This window comes from Rattus norvegicus, chromosome 4, assembly GCF_021556685.1.
Source record: "Rattus norvegicus strain SHRSP/BbbUtx chromosome 4, alternate assembly SHRSP_T2T, whole genome shotgun sequence".
In the NCBI taxonomy this organism is placed as follows: domain Eukaryota; kingdom Metazoa; phylum Chordata; class Mammalia; order Rodentia; family Muridae; genus Rattus; species Rattus norvegicus.
In genome coordinates, this window is record NC_141537.1 from 165125737 (window position 1) to 165145412 (window position 19676).

Genomic DNA, 19676 nt, shown 5'->3' on the forward strand with positions numbered 1-19676 from the left:
CTGTTCTGGCCTCAATCACACATCAGGTACTCACATGGGGCACATACACACATAGCTTCAGGTAAAGTACTCAGATACATAGAATTTGAAAACATAATTTTAAAAGCCATTTTTTTAATTTAAATTAAAATATAATTAAATTATTTCTCCTTCCCCTCTTCTTTACTTGAACTTCTCCCATGACCCCATATACCCCTTTATTCCCTCTCAAATTCATGTATTTTCTGTATCCTTAAGCGCTTCTTTGACTGTTATTCTTGAACTGTTATCTATTTATCCATTTATTTATGTATCTATCTAATACATATATATACATATGTATCAATGTATAAATACAATTTGATCAGTTTATTTAGTGCTACATGTATGTATTTGATTTCAGGACCAACCACTTGGTATTTAATAATGAATTAGGTGACTCATTCCAAAGAAGACTATTTCCTCTAAATCCCAGCACTTCTTAGTTTTCTGTAGTTCTTTGTATATGGTGGAGTACCATGAGATTTCCCTCTTCTATGTCAGCAATGTCTATAGATGATGTTATACTTTGTCTGTGTCCTGTGTATGCAGCCATATTTGTAAGATATCATGACTGAAGATTTCTGTCACTTCTATAATCTCACAGCAGCTCTACTGGTCCTCTAGCTCTTCAGTCTTGACCTCTCTTTCTCAGTGTTCCCTGAAATATGAACCAGAACAACGACCAGGATAGCACCATATCCCTAAGGGTAAAACGGTGCCATTCATATATTGGCAGTAACTAACAGCTGTATAATTAGATGTAAGGTCTACTCAAGAGGAAGGATGTTGTGCCTAGACTGGAAATATATCCAGCTGGTTTTCCTAGGCTAGGGAGTTCATGGTTCTTAAAGGAGTACATAGTGTTGCTGCTTTCTATACCAGCACCATTCCTAACTTCAGCCTAAATGCATATTCTTACAGGTAAGTGGAGATCTCACCTCTCATGAAAGTACCTTTTCTTTATAACAGCAAAGCTATTTTAACTAAGAGAAACAGATAAGAGAGCAGAGATGGCAAGTTGAAACCCAGTAGCATAGAGACAAAGGCAGTTATACGAATAGATAAAAATAGGAAGTCATATTGCACACGATGTGAGAAATATGAGGAAGTGGCTCCAGCAAGGGGATTGCACCACACCGACAATTATTGGGTGCAAAGCCTTCAGGCTCAATGCTTGAAGCTTGCAGAAACTTCATAGGAGGCAAAACTTCAAATCATGTCCACCAACTTAACATACGTTTTTATAAAGAATTCTGTTCCTTCAGATTATCAGTAGGTCATACTAACCTCGTGCTTCCCCAGGACTTCTGACAAGAGCAGAGTCTATCTGTATCGGGGATTGCTCCTGAGCTGTAGACAGTGATGGCTTGAGTTTTATGAGTTTGAATAGATATGAAATGTTCAGTAAGGGCTCATATTCTGGGGCCACGTTTTGGGATTCTATATAGATCCATGGCAGTTCTGAATCTTGCTGCTTCATCAAGCCCTCTGCTCAGCACAGCTCACTGCACGTGGCACTCCTGATGGAAGTATTTATTAGGTCACACATCAGTTGGTGCTTTTTACTCAAGTATTATTGTGTGTCTAAGCTCAGGTAAAACTAGACATGCCCGGATGCTTTGCTTTAGCGATGCTGATGGCCGGACTGCTTCTGTTATAGTGCCTCCAAGTAGCCCAGAGTATGACTCTGAGGAGTGACAGCTGGATTTTACCTGCACTCCCGAGGCAGTTCCATGGCCTACCTTTCTTAGGGTTATGCATTTACTTCAAACAGTCAGTTAAATACACTGATAGGGAAAGTTTTTCAAAATAAATCCCTTGGTGAAGCTGAGGACAAGCTGAACACTGAGCCTGTGGTGTTGTAGTATAAGCATCCCAAACAAGACGGTGTGGGAAAGAAGTTTTCCAACATAGCTCTATAGATTTTATTTACATGTGCCAGTATGAGTACGCATATATGTTTGTGATTGTGTCCAGAGGGCTAAAGAAAACATCGAGGGTTTGGGGATTTAGCTCAGCGGTAGAGCGCTTGCCTAGCAAGCGCAAGGCCCTGAGTTCGGTCCCCAGCTCCGAAAAACAGAAAAAAGAAAAAAAAAAAAAAAAAAGAAAACATCGAATCTCTTAGAGTTAGGGTGCCTTTGCCAGGACTCCCAATTTGTAAATGTAGATGCTGGATGTGACCTCCAATCCTCAGATTACACAGCAAGAACTCTGCCTATTGCATCATCTCTCCAACTCCAGCAAGGAATCTTAAAGAGGAGCACAAGAAGATGAGTCCTGTGTGGTGGGTTAAAATATTAATTAAATAAAGAAACATCGTGTTCAAGAAAATTCCCCCATTTTTTTCAGTACTGAGCACAAGGTCACTCTACAACTATCATTCGTGAACCATCACAGAACATTTGGGCAGCATTATTCTTTGTGAAATTGCAAAAAGATGCAGTACAGCCATTGGAAGATATCCTTTCATATGAATTGAATAAACCAAAGAAGAATTTGTGGATAGTAATAACTTGACTATCTAAGCTCATGTATGATGGGTATTGTAAGGGCAATGTGGTATGCTTTGGGAAGTCCCTGGGATCCGGTCACTTGAAGAAAAACATCAACACAACAAACTATAAATCTCCCCTATTAGTTGAGATTAACCGCCAAGATGTAACTAATGGTTACCTTGGCCACTAACCTCCTGGCACACCAGTTCTTCCTGTGCACACCAGTGAAGCTAATGTGGCCTTTGAGGTGAGAAAGAAAGAGGCGGGTAGGATGCTTACCTCAAACCGTGAATCTAAAACTGGCTGTTATCAGAGGTAGTCACTGGACCCTTGCTCAGAAATGAAACTAACAGATATGTGGTTATGGCCAAGTGAAAAATTCTCAACCTTTCCAGAACTGTGTTTGAACTGATGAAAGACAAGAAAAAAGGGCAGACACTTGAGTATATATGAGCAAAACATAAGAAAGAAGAGGAAAGTCAGAGCTGGGTTGTTGAATATGTGTGGCATATTGCAGTAAAAGTAAAAAGGTGCATAACTTTTAAAAGAGAAAGACGATTTGAAGAAAGGTGTATTCATTTCTTCTCTCTGACTAAGACTCCAAACGCCAGGTTAAATAGCAGTTGAAAGGACAATCTTGTCTTCTAAATTAAATGAAATGCTTTCAGCTTTTCATCATCTAGTATAATGTTGACTATAGGCCTTTATTCTGCTGAGTATATTTCTTCTATGCTGTCTTTCTCTGTCTCTGTCTCTCTGCCTGTGTCTCTTTGCTTCTGTCTCTGTCTCCCCTCCCCCTGTCCATCCCCTCCCTCCCTCTTTCCTTTCCTTCATCCCTTCTTCCCTCCTATTCCCTCTTCTCTCTCTCTCTCTCTCTCTCTCTCTCTCTCTCTCTCTCTCTCTCTCTCCTCTTTTATTGTTAAGGAATGTTGACCTTTGTTAAAAAGCCTTTTGCTCATCAACTGAGACAGTCATGAGATTATTCTCTTATAGTCTGTTTGTGCACTCTGTCTTACTTTTGGCTTGTGTATACTTAATTATTCTTGCATCACTGAAATGGATCCAGCATGATCATGTTGTAGATCTTTTAAAATGTATCATTGAATTCAGTTTGCAAAAAAAATCGTTGAGATTTTTTCATGTAAAATCATGTAATAAACAATTAGAAAATTTTGTGTATACTTTTATTTTTTGTTGCATCTGTATCTACTTTTGGTATCAGGGTTCTGGTTTCATGTATGAGTTTGGTAGATTTTTTCTTCATTTTTAACATTTAAGTTTTTTGGGAATTTTGTACTCTCCTGATTCCCCTTTCTTCCTGCCCCCCTACTCTCTCCCAGTTCAAGACCTTTAATTGTTACTGTTACACACATATACATATGCACATATACATATGTATGTATAGATATATCCTAACGAATCCATTTAGAGTGGTATATATGTTAGGGCTGACCACATTAGATAATCTATTAGAGAATTCACAAGCAAAGAATGATTCTTTTTTTTTTTCTATTTTTTTTCTATTTTTTTTTTTTATTAACTTGAGTATTTCTTATATACATTTCGAGTGTTATTCCCTTTCCCGGTTTCCGGGCAAACATCCCCCTCCCCCCTCCCCTTCCTTATGGGTGTTCCCCTCCCAACCCTCCCCCCATTGCCGCCCTCCCCCCATAGTCTAGTTCAGACTTAGCAGGACCCAGGGCTTCCCCTTCCACTGGTTCTCTTACTAGGATATTCATTGCTACCTATGGGGTCAGAGTTCAGGGTCAGTCCATGTATAGTCTTTAGGTAGTGGCTTAGTCCCTGGAAGCTCTGGTTGCGTGGCATTGTTGTACTTTTGGGGTCTCGAGCCCCTTCAAGCTCTTCCAGTTCTTTCTCTGATTCCTTCAATAGGGGACCTATTCTCAGTTCAGTGGTTTGCTGCTGGCATTCGCCTCTGTATTTGCTGTATTCTGGCTGTGTCTCTCAGGAGAGATCTACATCCGGCTCCTGTCTGTCTGCACTTCTTTGCTTCATCCATCTTGTCTAATTGGGTGGCTGTATATGTATGGGCCACATGTGGGGCAGGCTCTGAATGGGTGTTCCTTCAGTCTCTGTTTTAATCTTTGCCTCTCCCTTCCCTGCTAAGGGTATTCTTTTTCCTCATTTAAAGAAGGAGTGAAGCATTCACATTTTGATCTTCCGTCTTGAGTTTCGTTTGTTCTAGGGATCTAGGGTAATTCAAGCATTTGGGCTAATAGCCACTTATCAATGAGTGCATACCATGTATGTCTTTCTGTGATTGGGTTAGCTCACTCAGGATGATATTTCCAGTTCCAACCATTTGCCTACGAATTTCATAAACTCGTTGTTTTTGATAGCTGAGTAATATTCCATTGTGTAGATGTACCACATTTTCTGTATCCATTCCTCTGTTGAAGGGCATCTGGGTTCTTTCCATTTTCTGGCTATTATAAATAAGGCTGCGATGAACATAGTGGAGCACGTGTCTCTTTTATATGTTGAGGCATCTTTTGGGTATATGCCCAAGAGAGGTATAGCTGGATCCTCAGGCAGTTCAATGTCCAATTTTCTGAGGAACCTCCAGACTGATTTCCAGAATGGTTTTACCAGTCTGCAATCCCACCAACAATGGAGGAGTGTTCCTCTTTCTCCACATCCTCGCCAGCATCTGCTGTCACCTGAGTTTTTGATCTCAGCCATTCTCACTGGTGTGAGGTGAAATCTCAGGGTTGTTTTGATTTGCATTTCCCTTATGACTAAAGATGTTGAACATTTCTTTAGGTGTTTCTCAGCCATTCGGCATTCCTCAGCTGTGAATTCTTTGTTTAGCTCTGAACCCCATTTTTAATAGGGTTATTTGTTTCCCTGCGGTCTAACTTCTTGAGTTCTTTGTATATTTTGGATATAAGGCCTCTATCTGTTGTAGGATTGGTAAAGATCTTTTCCCAATCTGTTGGTTGCCGTTTTGTCCTAACCACAGTGTCCTTTGCCTTACAGAAGCTTTGCAGTTTTATGAGATCCCATTTGTCGATTCTTGATCTTAGAGCATAAGCCATTGGTGTTTTGTTCAGGAAATTTTTTCCAGTGCCCATGTGTTCCAGATGCTTCCCTAGTTTTTCTTCTATTAGTTTGAGTGTGTCTGGTTTGATGTGGAGGTCCTTGATCCACTTGGACTTAAGCTTTGTACAGGGTGATAAGCATGGATCGATCTGCATTCTTCTACATGTTGCCCTCCAGTTGAACCAGCACCATTTGCTGAAAATGCTATCTTTTTTCCATTGGATGGTTTTGGCTCCTTTGTCAAAAATCAAGTGACCATAGGTGTGTGGGTTCATTTCTGGGTCTTCAATTCTATTCCATTGGTCTATCTGTCTGTCTCTGTACCAATACCATGCAGTTTTTATCACTATTGCTCTGTAATACTGCTTGAGTTCAGGGATAGTGATTCCCCCTGAAGTCCTTTTATTGTTGAGGATAGCTTTAGCTATCCTGGGTTTTTTGTTATTCCAGATGAATTTGCAAATTGTTCTGTCTAACTCTTTGAAAAATTGGATTGGTATTTTGATGGGGATTGCATTGAATCTGTAGATTGCTTTTGGTAAAATGGCCATTTTTACTATATTAATCCTGCCAATCCATTCTTTTATTAGCCATTAGTTGTCTGCACATCCTCACCTAAGGTTGGAGCTTTCTAAAATGTCCCACATCTGCTTTGGAGACCATATTGTTGAGAGTTTATGAATGAAATTCTTTGTCATATATAGATGACATTATCTCACAGTAGACATCCTGGTCCTCTGGCTCCTAGAATCCAGAAGACTCTATTTTGATATTATATTAATTTCTTTTCCTGTTATTGTGCTAAAATAACCTGACAAAAGAAATTTAAAAGGGTAAGAACTTATTGTAGCTTGTAGTTCAGAGAAAAGTCAAGATAGCAGGAGTTGGAAGTAACTGGTCACACTGTACCCACAGTTAGGAATCCAACATCAATGAAAGCATATTGCCATTCCGTTCACATTCTCCATACATACAATCCAGAATTCCAGTAAGCAAATGACCACTGAGAGTGGGTGGGTCATGCGATTTTAATTAATGCCATTAAAGTAAGAAACATGTCCAAAGGCTGATCTGTCAGGTTATTCTAGATTCTGTAAAGTTAACAATTAACACTCTCCATCACAACTCCACCCTTTTGCACCTTGAGACCCAAACACTTTAAGTTCCAATTTTCCATTAATTGTCCACATATTTTCATGACTGTGTTAAAACATAAAATGCACTTGATCTAACTTTAAAGTTCTCTTGGTCTTTAACAATTCCAACACATTAGAAGTCCAGCATCTCTTAACTGTGCGATCCTATGATTCAAGATGTCTCATGTGTGGATCATTTATGAGCACAACACAATTGTAATTTTCAAGTGTTCAAAATTCTAGAGCAGTTAGAGAATGCTTTTCCTGTCCTAAAATTTCAAATCTTCATCAGAGGTCTGGCTATAGGGTAACATTTAATACTTATGTTTCTGTTGTGAACCATGTGAAGAAGGCTGCATTCAGGGACCTAGCAGAGCAGAGCCACTGGTTGCCTGGACTGCCTACTGCCTTCTTGCAGAAACCACCAATACCAGTTTTTAACTGTACCCAAGAAAATTGATTCAACAAAATCATATGGAAGATAATACCTGTCACACTGGGGATCCTTGTCTGGCAATGACACACACGCTCTTATTGAGTATGGGAACATCTAACCTGACTCCTTGTCATCATTGAACAACAGAAATGGACAACCTTGAAAATATGTAGACAATTAATTTCACAGGTGAAATTTCACTCTTTAGGATTTTGAGTTAATATTGGGATAAAAGACTACTATCATCTACTGAGGTAGAATTTCAGTGTCTTGCCTTATGGGAAAAACCATTGGAAGGGCAGAGCAGGGCAGAAATGCAATGCTATGGTTTTATGTGTTTCTTCTTCAAAACTCACATTGAAATGTTATCTCTAATGCAGCCGTAAGAAGAAGAGAAGAGGCCTTTAGATGGCCTTTGCATCACTAGAGGGACTACTTGTTCAGGGAAAGCTTGAAATCAAAACTAATACTTTAAAGGATGTACTAGCATACATGCTTAGGAAGTTCTACAAAGCAGGACTTAGCTAAAGGAGTGGGCACTGTCCCCAATAAGATGAGACTTGTTAAAAAATAGTAAGAGAGAAAATTTTGACAGTATTGAAGTTTGGAGTTGCTGAGAAAACCACTTCTGTTAATATTTGTTCTGAAGATTAACCTCCTGTTAGGCTTTATTAATAATACAAAAGGAGATAACCATGACGTAGAACTGGCCATTATGTCAATGTTCATATCAAGGTACCTTCTATGGGCAGTTCAAGAGGGCAGCAAGGCTCACAGCCATCATTATGACCTAGTCTGCCCCTAAGCCCCTGATGCGTTTCTTGGGAGAAGCATAATTCTGGATGTGGACAATATGAATCTGGATAACAACTATTCAAAAGAACAGCACTACCTGACAGGTCTTTTGCTTATATATTATGGCTTGTGATTTTGTGTTTCTAGAGTTTTCTGTTTGGCCAATGTGAGTGTTTTATCTATCTATAATATTTCATGTGATTAATTTATTAGGTGAGAAGTTGGAGAAGATCTTGAAAGAATTGAGAGAGGGTGGACCACAGTAGGAATGTATGAAAAAATCCATTTTTGGTCAAATTTCTTAATTGTTGAGCTTTCAATTAGTTTTATAGGAAGAGGGAAATGGATTGTGTTTCTTTGTAATTGGTAAATAAATTGCATTTGCTCATTCATAAAAATTAGAATAATAAAAAGGAAAACATATGTGCTTTAAGCCTGGAACATTTAGACTGTATCTGTGTAGACTTTGCCAGTGTCATAATAGAATTTTGCTGCCAAAATAAAAGTGATTAAATGGTAGATGATGTAGAAATATAGAACAAAATATTGATCTCTAGCTAATAATTCAGAAAAGGAGGAGAATGAGGAGGAGGAGGAATAGCAGCTGCTGCAGCAGCAGGAAGGGGAGGAGGAAGAGGAGAAGGAGGAGGAGGAAGAGGAGGAGAAGGAGGAGGAGGAGGAGAGAAGATGGTGATGAAAAAGAAACATCAGAAGCAGAAGCAGTAACAGAAGCAGAAGCAGAAGCAGAAGGAAAAGGAGAAGCAGAAGCAGAAGCAGAAGCAGAAGCAGAAGCAGCAAACTGGTGTATTTAGAAATAATCTCATCTATTTATTTTATCTTGTGTAAATCTTCTACCTGCTTATGTGGCCAGAGTAGCAGTCTCCTGTCTCTGCATACATTTTTTAAAGTATAGCCTAAACTATACCAGAACCTAAAGAGATTTAAGGATGTCAGCATAAGAGAGGATGGGGAGGGGAAGCCCATAAAGAAGGGGAGGGGGAGGAGTTAGGGGGATGTTGGCCGGGAAACCGGGAAGGGGAATAACAATCGAAATGTAAATAAGAAATACTCAAGTTAATAAAGATAAATGAAGAGAGAGAGAAATATATTAACCTAACTTCTATAAAGGTAAAATTTTTGTTCAAAGCAGGTTCCCTTCTGTGCATGCTCTGCCATTAAAGAGCTTTTCCTTTACTGATCTCTATGTGTGCAGCATGATTTCTTACTGAAAAGACAATTTAAGTGAGCAACACTACTGCCTTTCTCACAGAAGTGGTTCCTAACTGCTTCTTTTGGGAGCACATGTTTTGTTTTCCTTTTTGTCTCAGCAGCATGACACCTCTGGGGTCCCATAATACAGAACATAAATGAGTATCAGCCTTTTTCCTTAGAGATTGACTAGTTTGAGGTATTGTGTGTGTGTGTGTGTGTGTGTGTGTGTGTGTGTGTGTGTGTGTGTGTATGTGTGTATGAGAGAGAGAAGAGACAGACAGAGACTGAGAGACAGAGACAGACACAAAGGACAAAAACAGAGACACAGGCAGACAAACAGAGAGACAGAGACAAACAAAGACAGAGACAGACAGAGACAGAAAGAAAATTTGGAAGGAAAGTCTTTTAGTCTCTTCATCTTTCATAAGAGTGGGCATTTTTTGATCTGGCACTAAATTAGAAGGGGCTAAATGCTATATTGCTAAAATGTGGGCTTTGCAATCCAATTGTCTTTAATTCCATATAAGATCGCTTTTATGTCTGAGTATGTGAAGAATACATGAGGGGAGGAGATTGAGAATTTTGAGCACTAAGAACAAAATTATAAATTTTTACAAAGAGAATTTAGTAGCTAAAACATTTACTATTTATATATGAAAAATACTAAAATTAAAATACTTCTTTAGAGGTCTTATATATTTGATATTGGATGAATTAGTTAAACTAGATTGATTTTTGATGTCTGAATTTTAGGAAGTAAGAAATATCTGATGGGTTAAAAGAAAACTGTTTTGTAGAACTTTAATTTTCTTAAAAATTAAATGTGTTGAATATTTGATGATTTAAGTACTTAAGACTTAGCGAATATTTTATGTGCTAGTTCATGTCTTTTAAAAGCTTTTGTAAGTGTACTTCAATCATCTCAAATAACTTTATGAATAAGATGTCTTTTCTGTCATTTTGTAGGTAAGAACAGGTGCTTGACTGGTTACATAAATAATACAACACTGCTTGGGTTAACAAAATGAAGTTAGATGAGTCAAGGAGAATGACTGTGGATTACAGAAAACTAAATACTGTGACACCTCTATCCATGCTGCTAAACTTAACACGAATCTTTTGATTTTAAATTACTGAGTGGTAGGCTCTTTTCATGTTGAGTTGGTATTTTATATAGTTTTGTCTTTGTAACTCCTTCCATTCTGAATCTACTGATAAAATATTTTATACTTCACTTCATCCTCTCTGTCTTATTTTCTTTTCTTAATTCTGTGACAATCCACCTTGACAAAGTCAACTTAGTAGAGAATAGGTACAGTTCATTTTGTGTGGAAGTGAAGGCAGCAGGAGCATGAGGTAGCTGGTCATATTACAACCACAATCAAGGAGCAGACAGTGATGATGAGTGATGAATGCAGGAGGTTATTCAATTCCATCAGTCTACCTACTCATTCCAAGATCCTGAACAGAAAATTGACACTACCCACACATTGGCTTTGTCTTCCCACATCAATTAGCCTTTATATTCTCCAAATATATATTATGAAACAACCCTGGTAAATATGAATGACTTTTGAAATACTTAATATGGGACATAATGAAATGGAGTGGTGTTTTAATCTCTGAGGGATAGTAGCCTCTGTGAAGATCATGTGCCAGGTTCTGAGGATAAGATATATAAAACAGAGTTCAGCTGAAACTGTAGGCTGAAGCCAAGTGCATTCAAGCTCATCTTAGGTCATCTGAAATCAAAGAGATCACAAAGGCTGAGTAAGAAATAAATCTCTATATTTAAACATCACTACAAGCTTGTGATTTTTATTCTCCAACTATTATAATTGGGTTTAGAAATAATTTATGTATTTTATGAAATTTACTTTGAATCCATAGTTTCTATTTGGTTGTCAAAACTTTGAGTACATTGATCCTATTTGGATATCAAAGTTAAAAGAGACAACAAAAGATGTATTTCATATAGAACCATAAATACATTAAATTATTCTTGTCAATAATCTTTTCCCTGTTTTAAACTACAGTTCTCTAATCACTAAGATACATGCTCATTTTTCTCAATAATAAAGAGTCTTGACTCAGGAAAACCATTTTATCTTTTTAATTTTTATTTCTTCATTATTTAATATGTACTTTTTCAGCCAAATTACTTTTCTAAGCATCCGAATTATGATAGAAAAGGGAGACATATAGATTTTAATTAAATCAACTCTCAAAGCATTCTAAATACACTGGTAGAAAGCTCATAAGTGTAAAATATGCATAAAAGGTTGATTATTTATGAAATTATCTAGGGCTGAAGTGCTTAAGGACACTTCATTATTCTTACAAATGACCTGGGTTCAGTTTGCAGCACCCATGTCAGGCAGCTAACAATAGCCTGAAAGTCCAGCTCCAGGGAATTCAACAGCCTCATCTGTCCCCTTTGAGAAGTTTCTTTGGTCTCTTCATATGAATTCTTGAATAAATAGGCATTTCTGTGTGTCTTCTGAGGAAAATTTATGCAACAAATTGATGCCCAAAAAGATTTAACAGAACCCAAATAGATGGAAGCATGCTCATTGTATAGTTAATAAAACACAGCTGAGGTTAAACTATCTTAGAATTGTGTGTCTATGAAGACAATTCCAAAAGGATAATACTTACCTTTGTGGGATGGAATATGATCCCTAGCTGTGGTGATGATTACAAAGACATGCAAGAGACACCCTCTGATTCATCATGGAAATTTGATATGAAGGTGGGGTGGCATAATGGGCAGGAGGGGAAAGGTTATTTTCAGATCATTTAAAAGCTGATGTGACAAGGTTTTAGTTGAGCTTGAGTTCCTAAGAATAATTTTGACAGAAAGTCAAATGTTATGCTTAAGGAACTGGTGGGCTTCAAAGACTGAACAACTATTTCTTAGTGGACATTGAGTGCATATGGTTCCCACTGCAATTATTGATCTAAAGCAATGTTTTCTGGGAAACATTCTTAGCCATTTCTATAATGGCAAGGCCAAAGTTGTCCACAGATGAGGATCATACAGGCTGCCTAGAGGCCCCAGGTTCAATTGTGGATTTATTGGTCTTCTACTAAGGATCAGATCACTGTTTCAGGGTGGAGGCTGGGTTCAGGTACTCCTTGGATTCTGATGTGTCCTAGTAGCTTTATAGGAAATGGGCAGCAGAGTATAGACATCTTGATAGAATAGTACAGTTAGAAAGGTACTTGGTTGCCCAAACACATATACTGTGTTTCTTTTTCTGAAGCAATAGAATATGGTAGGAGTGCATATGTGTCAAGAAGTACCCTCATAGCACTTTGGGTAACTCAAGGAGAAAGACTGTGGATTGCAGAGATCTGGATATTACAACAATGCCACCCATCTTGCTATACCTGACATTGTTCTTTTGATGTAAAATTGCTATAAGAGGTAGGATCTTTTCATGTTGAGTTGCAATTTTATAAAGTTTTGTTTTGTGCTTGTATGTCCTTCCATTCTGAATTCCAAGCTCATTTGTTAGTGCCTTGGAGTGTAGATCAGTGGTTGAATATTTTAAAGATTTAGAGAAACATGTCAATTAAACTGTTCATCTACACAGAGAATCCAAGACTGAAGAAAATCAATCTGCGCAGGGTACAGGACCCAGTCAGTAGAAATTCTTTGAAGTTTCATGGTTGGATCTTAATTTCGATGATACTTGACAAGATGGTTGAGAAAAATTCTTTAACATGTATCTGTGAAAATAAAAATAGCAATTAATACATGTAAACACAGAAGAGATGGTGTCCAGGGGGGCTTAGAAACATTCGGTTATGGAATGGTAGTTCCAGTGAAGTGGAATTACCTCACTTCACATTATTGGATAGAGAGGTCCCTGAGGACTGACACATTATTCAGGTTATTGCAATTGATATTGGGTACACACCTGAACTAGATGATAACTTCATATTTCTGAAGACCCCTAGAGGTAGGGCATATGGAAATCAAGCTGGGGTTCCTGTAAACTTCTTTTTTTTTTCTGGATAGCATGTAGTTCTGAAAGGCAATATGCAGGCCACTGGGTAAAACTCTCACTAGTTTATCTATGAGAACTCTGTGTTAATGATATCATCATGATAGGCAAGGTGTGCCCTTTCAGGCAACAGTAGCATGAGTGAGATAGATATAACCAACTGCCTTTTAACTTCTGTAAGGTGCCCTATGACCTCTGTGCATGCTCCATGATGGCATGAGCATGCACTCATGTTGGTGTGTGCAGACACAGAAACATGCACAAAACCAAAAAGACATACATAAACAACATGTGAGAGTTTAAAAAAATAAGAAACAAAAGACACATGAAGATGATTAAAGGTCCTTGAAAATGTATTAAGAAGCAGTAATATCTTATGCCTATATCAATTAAAACTTTATTAATTTTACATACCTTAGATATTGAAACTATATTAAGAAAGCATTTAAATATGTCTCTGAGACAAAAGGGTCTTAGAACACATTTGTATGTATATACAAATACACACACATATAAAAATGTAGGTGACAAGTGAGTAACCTAAATGTACTAAGAAGCTGAATTTGCAAAATACAACTGGCAATTCTACAAAACAGTTTTACAAACTCCTACGGCAGTTCATTGAAATGTAAGCTTGAAATATAAGTGATTCTGCACAAAATCTCTTGAGATGTATGTAATCTGTTAAAAATTAATATCATGAAGAATATCTTGAGCAAAAGACTCAGATACAAAAGTAATATTTGTTACTTTTATGTTCTTACTTGAGTGATTGTTTTTGAAAGAAATGTATCATTAGAACAAACAATATAATTCACTCTAACATGTAACCAATCACAAGTCTATTTTCAGGTTGTGAAATGTAACATTACCTGGCAGACTTCAAATGCAGGTGTTTCAGTTGGTGAATTTGCACTTACAAACATATGGATGTAAAGTTGTACAGTTTTCTGCCGTGAGACCAGAAGTTGACATCATGATACAGTTATATTCATCATGCAGCATCTCTGTTATCCTACAATAGTGGAAACACAAAATTCACTTATGAATGTATGTCTATATTCGGCTAATCTACCAAATGAGTGACTTCTATAAATCATTGCAAAAGAAGTCTCACAAAAGTCATGAAAGTCAGCAATGACGTCTTCACTAATAGTGGGGTAAGAGGTAATTGTTATGAAAGTCAAGCAGCCCATTCTTCAGAGTTACATGAGCAGCTCATTCTGCCAGTCTATAATTCAGCTTCATTTGTTGACAACATTCTTCTAATGCTTTCTTTGTATATTTTTCTGGTCTATTGCATCCTTCATGAAAACTTACTTTGGTTTGAAAGTTGAGCCATTTTCCCAAACCCAGGGCTGACTTCTGCTCTTTCGAAAGAATCCAGTCCATGAGACCAATGAAAAGGACTGCAGAAAAGCCTACAAGAGAAGCAAGGGATTTTCATCATTATGAAGGCTTTTACTGTTTTTAAAATGTGTTAGTGTATCCTGTCATAATATGGTTATTATGTAAACTTATTAAAGTTGACCACACATCTTATACTGCCAAAGCATTCACATGTGTGGATTTTTGACCTAGAATTAACATTTAAATGCTTATATTTAGAAGTTTTATTCTTCTATTAGTGGGAACTATTGTGACTGATTTTTGAAATTTAATATTCATGCTAACAATACACAGATAAGAAGGATTTAAATAAAATTTCAGATAGTATACATGAAATTCTCTGGATGCTGTGCTCAAATCAATCTATTTTTCTACTAATCCTTTGAATTTTGTTTTGGAAGAAAATTAATGGGATATTATTGAAGAAATGATTGACATAGCACATGAATCTTTGTTTTCTTGTCATTGCATTATTCTATAGTGAAGGCCCTGCTGCTGTCCGTGAGTGTTCTGATTGATTAATATACAGCGGTATTAATGTTTCTCTTGGCTACTGCGCTAAAACAAGGTTAAACTTAGAAAATAATCATGAAAAGAGCAAACAACAGATTGGGAAGTCCAGAAGTAAAAAGGTGGAAGTGTTTTGCATCTTAAAATGAGGAATGGTAGAGAGTCGGGCATCTCCTGTCCCTCACATGACAGAAGGAAGTGACCTTACCTACTGTCCTCGAGTGCTCATGTTACAGCAGGTGGGTCCTCTAAGTTAATGCCTCCTCTGTGTGGAATGTAGTCTTACCAGAAACCACGGATAAGCCTAATAGTGCTAGACTGTGGTATCTGTCATCCAACCTGAGTCATCGTGACATTTTACAAGAACTGGTAAGCATGGTTAACCAGAGGTTGTGGATTATTTTCTTACTAAAGGACACCAGGGTAGGGCTGTGGTGCATATAAATGTTATGTGTAGAAAAACTGTGCCCAAGAGCTCTACTCTCACTGCTGGCACACAGGAAAATGGGTTACAGAATGGAATGCTCATGTAATACAGAAATGATGGCAAGCTGCAGATATTGTGGCAATAATGTGGATGGACTACCCCAAAGATCATCAAAAAGGCAAACGGAGCAAGATAAAAATGTTGATTCTACTTACATATAGCTCAGCAGCAAAGACAATTTATGAAAGCAAATGTAAAGAAAATTGTCTTTGGCAGAAAGGCCTGATGAGGGCCATGGAGGAAATGGATACATCTGCCCTGTGATCTGACTATCATTACCTCCACCTATCACTCTTATATAGATTTTTATGAATATTTTATCTCATATAGATTTTATATAGTGATATATATTACATATCCTATACATTTTATGTCCTTTTATTATATATTCATATATTATTAAAATTATATATTATAATTACAGTATTATATACCTTGATTATTTAATATTTTTTATTATATATTTAGAAGGTATTAAATTATATAATATATATTGTATTATTATATTGCATATCTTATACATTTTACATCTGCTCATTATATATTTATGTTATTAAAATTATGTGTTATTATATTAGTAAATTATATATCTTATATAATACATCTTTTTATATTACTAAAATTATATCATTATATTATTATATTTTATATTATTAATATATAATTATGCATTGTATTATATATAATATATCATATATTATATCTCATATAGATTTTATATAGATATTTTCATATTTAGATTTTTTCCATTTACAGTAAAACTAAATGGCAAAGTTTATTTCAGACTAAAAGCACCTGTACAAGGATAGGTTTCATAAAATAAAAAACTGGAAATAAATATTTGCTACCAGCACGCAAATACAAATAAAACATTATAAAATAAAACTATAAAATACTATACAGTGTTGTAAATACATGAGACATGAATATAAATAGGAACGAGCAGGTTGGTGGTGCCACACGCTGTTAATCCCGTCACTCAGGAGGGCAAGGCAGCCAGATCTCTGTGACTTTGAGGACAACCTGGTCTAAAGAATGAGTTCTAGAACAGACAAGGCTACACAGAGAAACTGTTTCCTAAAAACAAAATGACATGAATGGGCTCTATGAACATCACATTGACAGGAAGAAAGGTTAAGTAATGATCGACACACGTCACCTCTTACCTGCTCCTCTTCACTATCTATGTGAAGCAGGCTACAGTTTTTGGAAACGCAGGACGTCAAACCATCATTCCAAGATTTTCTCTCCACACTAATGTAATAACAGTTGTGAGAATATGACATCCAATCATCTGGGCAACGAGTACAAGGTCGTGCTGAAAAGAGATTGTGGTTTATATCTAGAAGCAACATGAACCTTATAATGAAAATTAGTTTACATGTTTGTCTAATTTTAAACATCCATGTGTAGAGTACTCCTATGTGCCCTATATGCTTGTACCTAGAAAACAAAATGCACACTCAAATACACTCAGAGTCAACTGCTGGCCCATAGTTTATGTGTCCATCTAAAGCACATAAACTCAAACAAATTCTCTTTCTACAGATTTTTTTCTTTTAATAATCACTGATTTAACCTCTTTTCTTAAAAGACTGAGTTCATAGTTTCGTAGTAGAAATCTTAAGTCTATTATTAAGATTGTTGATAGCTATTTTATAATTATTTATTCTTATTGCTCAACACAAATCATTACAATCCTTTAATATTTTAAGAGAATATAGTGTTAGTGCTTCCAGATTATTCTCTTCCTAGGAATATAACTTTTGCCTGACTTAACTTAGGCACAAAATGTAATGTGCATAAACATCAGAACTTTGGAAGCAAAGGGTGTACCTTTCTGGGTTCTATTCAGGAGGGAGTGGATCTGCTTCTTCTGTTCAGTATCTGCAGAGTTAAAGGCATTCTTAAGAAAATTGAAATCTAAAATTATCATAACAAATTTTAGCTTCTTAATTTGAAATTAACGTACTATTTGAGTTAAAATAATACAGAATACATTCGCAGTTGCTAAAATATAAATAATATGTTCAAAACTTGGGAAAGCCTACATTTCAACATCTTCACCCTACAATCCATGGCAGGGATGACACTTTCAAATCTTTATTTGTATTTTTCAGTGAAGTATTCTAAAGTGTGTTGTTGAATTATAAAGCTGTAATTGGTATACTTAGCACACATATTATAATAATAACCCTGTCATTTATAAGTTTGACAGAATTAAAATAACCATTCCGTATTTAATTGAAATTTGTACTTGAAAATAAAAGCTTTGTTTCTTAATAGCAAGGAGCACTGAGAGACATGAGGTTATTAAAGTGGAGGGCTCTCTTAAAATCTCTCTCAAAAACATGCTTACATGAAGAAACAATTCTTGTTGAGAACACCAGAGTGATCAATAAGGCAAACCAGATGATGCCCAGAATCCCAGAAATGAGCTTCTCTGGAGGTGATGAAAAATCTACAGAAATAAATGGAAGTGTTAAGAGAAAATATCAGACACAGATGCTCATAGGCTTTACACAGAAGAGAGCCCAGAGAATCAGATTAATTCAGCCCCCAGACTTGCCTCTATGCTGCAGTCATGCTGTAGCAAATATCATTGCATTTTTAGTGAACAAAATGATTTATATAGTCTTGTAACAATGTCTGAATGCAACTGTGTTTACAACTTGCATTACAACTGCATGGGTCAAGTTACAGCTCTTTTCTTTCCCCTTTGGCCCTTTTCCCACCTTTGCACGCTGGCTGGCACTATAGAACTGTTAAGCTGAAAAATCAATGCCTTACTTTTGCAGTAGCCCTGCCTGCTGATCTTGAGATGCTTCTGGGAAGCATGTTGAAAGCTAAATTCCAGCAGGTGATCTCCTGCTCGATTACTGAAATGGAGCTGCGACTGGGTTTTCTTTGTGGATTTCCTGGGTTCTGAGGCACTTTCAGTTCTGAGCAGGTGACTCATGACTCCTGCCTGCAGGCCAGTGAGTGATATCAATTCTGGGCTCTGTGGTAATTCTACTTATGTTCTATGCTGGCGAGATCCTATTGAAGAAGCTATACATTGTGATGCAGTAAAAAGGGAGGGGCCCAAAGAACTGGCACTTTTGTATAGTTGAAGTATCTAAATTTTACCTTGGAGTTTGAGCTCACGTGCTATGCTTCAAAAGATATTCTTTGACAAATAATTTTTGGTAGGGAAAATGAAAAAATAAATTAGGGAGACGAAAAGGTTCACAAATAAAGGGCTAAATTTATATATTAGATCCTATTTTTATAGTAATAATACTGCGAAATATTTTAATGTCTTCATGAAAAGGACACATGCTCTAATAGAAAATAATTATGCATACATTTTATGATGTTTGATTTTTAATAAGCACTAGAAACTCAATGTTCTAAAATACTGAGTAGAAAGGTTGATATATTGAAATTATTGGCATTATCTTATTTTAGTCATATGAATTTAATAAAGAGAACTAGGTGCTATTAAATTAGTATCTATTGGATTAATGAAAATATTCAGAGAAATCACCAAAAATGAGGATACTGTAAATATTGGAAAATGTTTTGTGTCAAAATAAACATGTATAAATTAAACAATATTTGAAATATTTAAAAGATTTTTTCTCAAAGGTGATTTTTAGCTATTATTTTACTTGAGTTATTGATTTAATGGCTAAACTTTGAAATTATAAAGTGATAAACTGAGGTACTATATAATTTAATAGTGTTGGTTTACACTTGCCCATTGAATCTATGGTTGTTAAAATGTGCCATTCTAGTTGGGTGTTAACTCAATTATAATAGAAGACTTAGAATCAGTGGATCAGTGAGGTCTAGAACTAATTCCGGCTTTTAGACCTGTAACTGTTAAAAAGTTATTAATAGTTGGAATCTAATAATCCTGTTTGTTCTTCTAAAATATAAGCTCGAGAATATACAATGAATGCATAAGACATTTAACACCTGGCATAGCCTGTCAAGCTCTAGTTCTGTGTGGGCCCGCTTGGATAAACTGTTAATGGTTCTGTCCAAAGCGCCACATCGCACAAGTTGCAACACATAAAATTCATACTTCATCATCAGGTCGCCTGTAGCTGTAGGCTTAATTATATTGATAAA

General features: G+C 36.4%; 1 protein-coding gene across 2 annotated transcripts; it reads right to left on the reverse strand.

The window, feature by feature from the left end:
- Positions 1-11260: 11260 nt before the first annotated feature.
- Klrc3 (killer cell lectin like receptor C3) lies at positions 11261-18917 on the reverse strand. 2 transcript variants are annotated; one of them, XR_015685787.1, is made up of 8 exons: positions 18348-18610; positions 17917-18018; positions 17394-17444; positions 16724-16875; positions 14492-14592; positions 14044-14186; positions 13085-13194; positions 11261-12893 (listed from the first exon to the last, which is right to left on the reverse strand). XR_015685787.1 is itself a non-coding variant. In NM_001029908.2 (7 exons), the coding sequence occupies exons 1-6, from the start codon at positions 18514-18516 to the stop codon at positions 14069-14071; spliced, it is 693 nt and encodes a 230-aa protein (NP_001025079.1). In that variant the 5' UTR covers positions 18517-18917; the 3' UTR covers positions 11261-12893; positions 14044-14068. The 2 variants fall into 2 exon arrangements, 1 of the variants encoding a protein (NP_001025079.1); NM_001029908.2 differs by lacking the exon at positions 13085-13194 and having other exon boundaries at positions 18348-18917.
- Positions 18918-19676: the final 759 nt, after the last annotated feature.

Excerpts from the sequence above, each read along its gene's own strand:
- Klrc3 (NM_001029908.2), bottom strand. The coding sequence starts at position 18,516 with ATGAGTCACCTGCTCAGAACTGAAAGTGCCTCAGAACCCAGGAAATCC. Across the intron at positions 17,445-17,916 it reads AACAAGAATTGTTTCTTCAT|ATACTGAACAGAAGAAGCAG; the intron begins GTAAGCATGTTT and ends TTAACTCTGCAG. Across the intron at positions 16,876-17,393 it reads CCTGAATAGAACCCAGAAAG|CACGACCTTGTACTCGTTGC; the intron begins GTACACCCTTTG and ends ATCTCTTTTCAG.